This window comes from Bison bison, unplaced genomic scaffold, assembly GCF_000754665.1.
Source record: "Bison bison bison isolate TAMUID 2011002044 unplaced genomic scaffold, Bison_UMD1.0 scf7180017864115, whole genome shotgun sequence".
In the NCBI taxonomy this organism is placed as follows: domain Eukaryota; kingdom Metazoa; phylum Chordata; class Mammalia; order Artiodactyla; family Bovidae; genus Bison; species Bison bison.
In genome coordinates this window covers 2205921-2215437 of record NW_011494687.1, presented here as the reverse complement: position 1 = coordinate 2215437, position 9517 = coordinate 2205921, and the positions used below count along the sequence as shown (strand labels likewise).

General features: G+C 45.2%; 1 protein-coding gene across 2 annotated transcripts in view; it reads right to left on the bottom strand.

The window, feature by feature from the left end:
- The window catches only part of OS9 (osteosarcoma amplified 9, endoplasmic reticulum lectin), a 34600-nt gene extending 27860 nt beyond the window's left edge, over nt 1-6740 (bottom strand). For both annotated transcript variants that reach the window (XM_010839353.1, XM_010839354.1), the window contains exons 1-5: nt 6547-6740; nt 5945-6121; nt 5012-5075; nt 4805-4881; nt 4522-4620 (exon numbers count right to left, since the gene is read on the bottom strand). In XM_010839353.1, coding sequence (XP_010837655.1) covers nt 4522-4620; nt 4805-4881; nt 5012-5075; nt 5945-6121; nt 6547-6708 — 579 coding nt within the window. In that variant the 5' untranslated portion in view covers nt 6709-6740. The remainder of the gene's footprint in view (nt 1-4521; nt 4621-4804; nt 4882-5011; nt 5076-5944; nt 6122-6546) is intronic.
- Nucleotides 6741-9517: the final 2777 nt, after the last annotated feature.

Below are 9517 nucleotides of genomic sequence, written 5' to 3'. Positions count from 1 at the left end.
TAGTCAAGGTTATGGTTTTTCCAGTGGTCATGTATGGATGTGAGAGTTGGACTATAAAGAAAGCTGAGCGTCGAAGAATTGATGCTTTTGAACTATGGTGTTAGAGAAAACTCTTGCGAGTCCCTTGGACTGCAAGGAGATCCAACCAATCCATTCTAAAGAAGATCAGTCCTGGGTGTTCATTGGAGGGACTGATGTTGAAGCTGAAACTCCACTACTTTGGCCACCTCATGTGAAGAGCTGACTCATTTGAAAAGACCCTGATGTTGGGAAAGATTGAGGGCAGGAGGAGAAGGGGACGACAGAGGATGAGATGGCTGGATGGCATCACTGAGTCAGTGGACATGGGTTTGGGTAGACTCCAGGAGTTGGTGATGGACAGGGAGGCCTGGCATGCTGCGGTTCATGGGGTTGCAAAGAGTCTGACATGACTGAGCGACTAAAGTGAACTGTGCCAGAGCGAGCCTTCAAAACCAACACTGAATTTGTCAGCATCTGCTCAAAAGATCGGGCTGGCAAAAAGTTCATTTGGGTTTTTCCTAGGACAGCTTATGGGAAAACCTGAATGAACTTTTTGGCCAACCCAATACTTCATTGGTTTCCCCTCATTTCTCAGATTGTCCAAACTCCTCAACACAGCTGCAGAGCTTAGCGTGATGTGTGACTTGTCCCCTAGCGACTGCCCAGCCTCACCTCTCGTAGTTCCCTCCAGTCAGTGCACAGCTATCAATCCCTCCCATCTCCAGGCCTTTTGAATTCCATGTGCCTTCCACCTGGAACACCCTCTCCTTCCCACTCCTCTACAGTGGCTGGACTAAGTCCTCATCCTTCTACTGCCAGTTCAAAGGTCACCTTCCCCAGAGGTCTCCCCTTGACCTGGGTTAGTTCTCTCATTGTATGTTCCCCTATGAAAAATACCTCACCCATCGGAGAGTCTGCCTATGTGCTGTGGCTGTTTGTATGTCTGTCTCCTGACAGCAGGACTAGGCCTCTCAGTCAGCATTTCCTCTCCAGCTGTCTATCATAGTGCTTGGCACAGGGCACATTGTCAGTAGCTATGAGGAAAATGAAGTCTTTGCCTTCAGTTCTCAGTGTTACTGAACATACAAACAAGTAAAGAAATATACAGAATACAATGAAGTAAGTGCTATAATAGATTAGATGTGTGTGTGGGTGCTGTGGATTGCTGTCGTCTGAATGTCTGTGTCTCCCTAAAATTTGTAGGTTGAAATCCTCATGCCCACTGTGACGGTATCAGGAGAGGGTCCTGTCAGAGATGCTTAGCTCATGAGGTTGGAGCCCTCATAAATGGGATTAATACTCTTATGAAAGAGACCCCACAGAGCTCCTTTGTGAGGATACAAGAAGTCTGTGACTGGAAGAGGGTCCTCACCCAACCTCACTGGCACCCCAGTCTCAGACTTCCAGCTTCCAGTACTTGAGAAATAAATTTCTGTTGTTTATAAGCTACCTAGCCTGTGGTAGTTTGTTATAGCAACCCAAACAGGCTAAGATGTGGATATATGTGGACACGGATGTACTGATATATGGAGCACTGAAAGAACACAATGAACTTTCTGGGCTAGCCAAGAAAGGTCACAGAAAATACAGTGACATTTGAAATGGTTCATCATTCATTCCATTCATTCAGTGAATAATCTCTGGGCATCTACTTGGTGCCAGGCGCTGTGGAAGACACTGAGGATACAGCAGAAAATAAGACAGTCAGATATTGTCCCTGACTTCCTGGAGCTTATTTTAGTGGGGATAAACAAAGAAATTAAACCCCCAAAATAAGCTAATTTCAGGAAATGACACATGCTTTGAAGAATGTAAAACACCATAGGAGTTTATCAGGATGAAGGCAGAAGGGTGTGTGTGTCTGTGTGCCTATGTCAGATCTCCCTGTGGAGGTGTCACAGGGATATATAATCTGAATAACAGGATGGAGACAGCCATTCAGAGATCTCTAGACAGAGGAAATAGACCCAATGGTTCAAAAGACAGGAAGAGGGACTTCCCTGGTGGTCCAGTGACAAGACTCTGTGCTCCCAATGCTGGGGGCCTGGGTTCAATCCCTGGTTGGGAAAACTAGATCCCACATGTCAACTAAGATCCAGTGCAGCCAAATAAAAAAATAGTTTTTAAAAAACAAACAACAACAAAAAATCAAAGGGCAGGAAGAACAGCAATGGGACAGAAACGCAGTAAGATTTTATATCTCTAACCCAGACCCTGTCCTGGAATTCCAGAATTAAGAGAGCAAACTACCAACTGCCCATCACCACTGGGATATCTACTAGACATTTTGACCTTCATATGTCCAACACCAGCCTACTTTCCTCCTCCACACCCGTTCCCTCCCACTTAACTAAATGACAATTCCATTTTTCCAGCTGCTCAAGCTAAAGGCCCTGCAATCATCATAGACTCCCTGTCACATCCAATCCTTCAACAACTTTTATTGGCTCTATCTTCAAAATCTATCCAGAATCTGGCTGCTTCCCCCTTCTCTGCTGCTACCACCCCAGTCTACTCTGAAGTATTTGGGTCTTATCCTTTGTGTCAGGCAGAATTATTGAAGGCTTGCCAGAATTCGGTAGAGAAGTGACACCTGCTCAGAGTGGTGTGTTAGAGCCAACTCAGGCCAGTTCACAAAAGCCAACTGGTAAGTTTTCAGAAATGTTGCACGATGACTGACGTCACAGTGATAGCATGAATTTGGCCATGGTGGGGATATTTATACCATGGATATTGGCAGACATTACACCTGGGCTTCCCCCTCCACCACCCCACCCTACCCGGGCGATCCTAGTGTCCCACACTTACCAGCACACAACTGCATGTGCAAATCTGTATTGCAGAAAGAGAACTCTTGTGTCCTGGCTCTCTACAGGTGTATATGTTTGTGAATACACATTAGAATCACCTGAGGAACTTGGCCTACCAGACAGCTGCCTGCCTGAATTCCTTTAAGTACCACAACATAAGCAAACTTTGTTAAGAGGCTGTTGGAGATGATGCAGGTGAGAAATGAAGGTATGAAGCATAGGAGAGGACAGCTGTGAGAGAAATACAGAAGTAGAATGAAGGAGCTTCGTTATCAGCTCTGATTCCTTTCCTCTACATCACTTCTCAGCTTGTAATCACAGGCTCATTTTTGTGATCCTTTAACCTCTGCCTTCCTCTCCCGCCTGCAGTCCAGGAGGGTAGGGGCTGCATGTCTGCCCCATTGCATCTCCAGAGCGGAGCCCCATACCGACACCAGCACGACCTCACTGCAGAGTCAGTAAGTGAAGAAAGGAGGACAAAGTGAAGAGTAAGAGTTAGTAATGAAACTCGTTCAGCTTAGGTGACAGAAAAGAGAAACACAGATAAAAGTGTGGTTGGTTGGTGGGAATGGAAATTGATATAACCACTCTGGAGAACAGTGTACGTGTGTGTTAAATCGCTTCAGTCATGTCCGACTCTGTGACCCCATGGACTGTAGCCCGCCAGGCTCCTCTATCTATGGAATTCTCCAGGCAAGAATACTGGACTGGGTTGCCATGTCCTCCTCCAGGGGATCTTCCCAACCCAGGGATGGAATCCAAGTCTCTTACGTCTCCTTCATCGGCAGACAGGTTCTTTACCACTAGTGCCACCTGGGAAGCCCGGAGAACAGTACAGAGCTTCCTTAAAAAACTCAAACTACCATATGATGCAGCAATCCCACCACTGGGTATACACCCTGAGAAAACCACAATTCAAAAAGACATATGTACCCCAGTGTTCAGTGCAGCACTATTTACAACAGCCAGGACATGGAAGCAACCTAAACGTTCATCAACAGAAGAAGAGATAAAGAAGATGCGGTACATATACACAATGGAACATTAGCCATAAAGAGGAACAAAACTGGGTCATTTGTAGTGATGTGGATGAACCTAGATTCTGTTATATAGAGTGAAGTCAGAAAGAGAAAAACAATTATCATATATTAATGTGTATATATGGAATCTAGAAAAATGGTACTGATGAACCTATTTGCAAGGCAGGAATAGAGATGCAGACACAGAGAGTGCACTTCCGGGCACAGTGGGGTAAGCAGTAGGTGGGATGAGTTAACCGAGTAGCACTGACAGGTATACACTTCCATGTGTCAAACAGGTAGCTAGTAGGAAGCTCCTGTATAGCACAGGGAGCTCAGTTCAGGGCTGTGATCATCTAGAGGAGTGGGATGTGGGGCGGGACACAGGAGGTTCAAGAGTGGGGGCATGTATGTACACATATAGCTGATTCATGCTGTTGTAGAGCAGAACCTAATACAACATTGTAAAGCAATTATACACCTATTAAAAAAAAAAAACAGAAGTGCCTGTGAAAATTGAGGCAGTGACACAAAGCTGGAAATATGAGTCTTAAACTTAGGGTCTAGGGCCTGGTAGAGACACTCTTGACGATACCACACAATCCTGCCCTCTTCCCTTAGACTCTGAGTTGCCACTGTCGGAGTGTCAACTTCCCTCTCCCAAGACTCACCCGAACTTCAGCCTCCCGGGGCCTCCCATTGAGGTCGCACTTGGACCCATTGCCATAGGTCTGGCTGTGGTAGCGTTTCAGGCGATGCTGCTTGGAGGCCTGGGGAGGACATCAGGCATGAGGGAGGGGTGTGAGAAAGACAGCAAGGAGGAAAAAAAAGAGCACTCTCTCCTGAGACGAAGCCCAGAGAAACACGCCAGTTAATCCTGACCCTCCCCTTCTCGACAGGGCTCTCAGTCTGCAGCCCAGACCCCTTTCTCTCCTGGTCCCACACTCCTGCCACCTTTGCTGTTTCATCATCCCAGTCGAAGGCCGATTGGTAGTAGCCGAGATAGAGGACTTCACCTTTGATCTCTGAATCTGCAAGAAAGAGAACAGTGAAGCATGGTTACCCTGTTCTCAGAGGACTGGGAGGGAAGGGAACTGGGGAGGCAGGTCACCTTCGATGACAGGTTTCTGAGGGCTTAGGGAAAACATAGGTGGAACTCACCTTCCATATGGTACTGCTGGATGTGGCGTCCATAACAGAATTCATATGTCCACCAGTCCTTGGTCTGACAATAAAAGAAAAAAGAACTGTCAGGGGGATGGAATGCAGACATCTCTTCTTGGAACCAAAATCTCTCCTGGCCCCAAAACACATAACCACTGATTTACTTCTCATCTCCTCCTTATTCTTAATCCTCCAGATTCTTGGTGAGGAGGGCTGTTTTTCTTCTATAAATTGGAGAGAGACCTCTACAGCCTAGTTGGTTTACTACTCTTCTCTTTCTAAATATTTTTAAAAATTTTTTTCTTTGTAAATATTTTTTTAATCCTTCTTTGTTGTCCATAAAGATAAAAAATCATGATATCCTGAAGCACTCAGACCAGGGAAACATGGAATATCAAAGTATTAATTGAACTTCCTTGTACTGTTTTAGCTACTGTGGATACAGCTGTGAACAAGATAAATTCTCTGATTTCACAGACTTACGTTCTAGTACTAGGATTCAGACCAAAAATAAACTGATAATTCAGTTAATAATTTCAGGTCATGAAAAGTGCCATGATGAAAAAAAAAAACAGGACACTGGGCAGAGAGTGACAGGGAAAGGAGTGACTTAACCAGGAAAGTTTCTCTAGGGGAGTACCCCTACTGCCCCAGCCTGACCCTCTTTAAGCACCTCAATATTGGTTTAATCTTTATTCTGAGATTTTCTATCCTAACACTCCTCTATAATCAGCAAAGTATCATCATTGGTTACAGGATTCTTTGCTTCTTTCCTGTCTGTGCAATATGCCTGCTCCTTCAGTGGCCTTCTTAACTCCTACAGATACTCTGATCACTCCTCATTCACAGACACATTGTGAATAGATAACTAGTTCCCAAATAGATAACTAGTTTCCATGCCCTCCTTCCCTCTATCCCAGTTCCTTTCACCTTCAGCAGGCAGGGAGCATCTTTCATCGGGCTCAACAACTCAGGGATCCCAGGCCCTTGGTAAGCAGGTGTCTCCTCCTCCCTTTCACGCTGGAAGTGAATAGCTCCAGCTGGCAGGCGACATTCATAGCGCTGCTTGTACTTAGAGGAGACAATCACCACGTCCGAAGCTTGGCTCTGGGAAAGAAGTGAGGGTCGGGGGACAGGGAGGCAAAGAGAGGTTTGGGATCAGGGAGAACAACGAGATCCCTCTTCACATAATGGGGAAGAGTCCAGTCAAGACAGAGTGAGCCACAAGTCCTCCAGCGGTGTTCAGCGGGTGAGGGGAGAGGGCACTCCCACTTTTTCACAGGGGAGGAGTCTGGGTGTTTCAATAGAGAACTGGGACCTGAAGTTGACAGAGGGAAGCCCCACCCCTCCCAGTCCCTGGCCCCAAGGGAATGGGTCTTTGACTACGATCCTCAGGAGTCCTCATAAAACCACTGCTTACTCTTCCCGATTCTCCTTAGGCTTCCGCCACAGACTCCACAGCTGCCCTTCTTCCTCTACCTTCTTCTCCTTCCCTTTCTGCCCAGGACCCTCGCCCCTCTACGCCTCCTCACCTGGCCTCCCATGACAGGCAACGGCAGTATCTCGATCCCATAACGCATCTCACTCAGCTCCTCCAGGTTCAGGCTCCCGACCCCGCCGGTCAGGGTTGCGGGTAACAGGAGCCCCAGAAGTAGCAGCCCCAACAGACTGGACAGCAGCGTTTCCGCCGCCATCTTTCGTTCCCCTTCTAATCCAGATCAATTCCTTCCGCCCTAAACCTGGCGGCGGCCTCATCCCGCCCATAACGTCCCAAGGTCTTATTGGCGAAACTTTCTGTCCCTCTCACGTGCCCTATTCCCATTTGTCAACGTAGCTCTAAAGCCCACGAGGAGGTGTATCACGACAATTAGCAAAATCACTCACTACGCGTGATTGGTTGAAGAGGCCAACCAATCACCAATGATATCGGATCCCCTCCTCCCCTCTCCCAGTTTCAGGGAGGCGCGGTCTACACGCCGGGCCCAGTTAAGCAGTTGTTTTGTTTTGTTTTTCTCTGTTTTAGCCCAGCTGTTGTACGCATTTCTGATTGCTTTTTAAGTCATTTTTTATATTGTGTCTGGCCGCCGCCAAGCGGATGTTTGAGGTGGATGGGTGCGTGCACACAATACTCTTGAAAGCTACTTAATACTTGTTACAAAACAAACAATTATTGTATAGTAGCATTCCTCTTTTCATAGATACATACAACTTTAGGGTGATCTGGTAATTTGTGTCAAAACCTTTCTGGACGATCCTGCAGTTGTCTTCCAATAAAAATTATCCTAAAGAAATAATGGGAACTTCCAGTTGAAAACTGGGAGCTGGAGAGCTGCGAGTGACAAACGTAGGTATTGTCTTCCAGGCCACGTAGGAACAAAGGGAAAGGAGACAGCAGCATTTCAGAAGCTAGAAAGCAAATGGAGGAATGGGAACTGATGAAGCAATCCTGAGAAATTGATTCCTAAACAAACATAAACAAGAGCATGACTATATCTTTGGAAAAACTTATCTGGAGACTCTGTCCCGCCCAACAGAGAAATCCCAAAGATATTTTCATCAGGGTTCTCTTAAAGAAATAAGATGAGGGAATCCTACATTTAAGTCCTTGGCCGAGAATCCTGCATTGCAGGGAGATTTTTCTCTATCTGAGCCGGCACACAATCTTTCCAAACAGTTTTTTGATAGCCTCACTCCAAAATATAAGCCGACGGTCAAGGATCATAAAACATTTAAGGAATGTCTTTAATATAAAAAGAAGAAAACAAAACAAGCAAGAAGAAGAAGAAGAAGAGCAGCAACTCAGAGGAAACAAATTGCAAGGGAGAAAAAGGAACCGGAAATTAAACAAAAAAAACCCATCAGTAAGAGCCTCAGAGAAATAATATATTGTGTGCATAAAATTATAGCAGGAGCAGGGCGGAGCGAGCATCGCAGAACTGGGACCAGCCTTTGATCGCGCGGTTCTCACCGCCTAGTTTGGGCGGGCCGAGGAGGGGACGTCCAACCGCGATCCCCGTGGGAGTGTGTTTTCCCTGTCCCATGGAGACCGCGCCTCCCTCGCCGGACCTGAGAGAGAAAAGAGCAAAGCTTGCAGAGGCTGCAGAGAGAAGACAGAAGGAGGCTGCATCTCGGAGTATTCTAAATGTTCAGTCTGTAGAAGAAAAGAGAAAGAAAAAGGAAAAAATAGAAAAAGAAATGGCTACATCTGAACCCCCACCAGAAGGTGGACTTAGATGGACAGTTTTATAAAGCATGAGTGTAAGAGTCTACTTCCAATTACTATACCTGCAATCAAGTGGACATCCTCAATTTAACTTCTTCTCTGGACAAATGAAGATTCAGACTTTGTAATTTTAGTGCTCTTAAGTGCAGTGCTTTTTCAAAACTGAATATTGAAAATTCTTTTGATTGTCAGACTTAGAAAATGGCCAGAACTTTCATTAAATACTTATTTTCCCTACATGTGCTCTTCTGCAGACAGTGGGTGATTTGCCATTTTTCAGTAGTTAGAACATGGACCTAAATTGTGAATATATATTTATATTGCATGGAAAAATTTTGCATACATCTCAAATATTCAAATTTTCACTTGTATTTCCCCTCCTTTATAAAGTGATCTAGCTATTTTTAATTTGCCACTTAACCTTATATCTCATTATTTCATTATATGTGAAGATTTTTGCTTAAACTTCCAGATGTTCAAGCTGGTTTTAGAAAAGGTAGAGAAACCAGAGATCAAATTGCCAACATCCGCTGGATCATCGAAAAAGCAAGAGAGTTCCAGAAAAACATCTATTTCTGCTTTATTGACTATGCCAAAGCCTTTGACTGTGTGGATCACACTAAACTGTGGAAAATTCTGAAAGAGATGGGAATACCAGACCACCACCTACCTCTTGAGAAACCTATATGCAGGTCAGGAAGCAACAGTTAGAACTGGACATGGAACAACAGACTGATTCCAAATAGGAAAGGAGTACGTCAAGGCTGTATGTTGTCACCCTGCTTATTTAACTTCTATGCAGAGTACATCATGAGAAACGCTGGGCTGGAAGAAGCACAAGCTGGAATCAAGATTGCTGGGAGAAATATCAGTAACCTCAGATATGCCGATGACACCACCCTTATGGCAGAAAGTGAAGAGGAACTAAAGAGCCTCTTGATGAAAGTAAAAGTGGAGAGTGAAAAGTTGGCTTAAAGCTCAACATTCAGAAAACGAAGATCATGGCATCTGGTCCCATCACTACATGGGAAATAGATGGGGAAACAGTGTTCAGACTTTATATTTTTGGGCTCCAAAATCACTGCAGATGGTGATTGCAGCCATGAAATTAAAAGATGCTTACTTCTTGGAAGGACAGTTATGACCAACCTAGATAGCATATTGAAAAGCAGAGACATTACTTTGTCAACAAAGGTCCATCTAGTCAAGGCTATGGTTTTTCCAGTGGTCATGTATGGATGTGAGACTTGGACTGTGAAGAAGGCTGAGCGCCTAAGAAT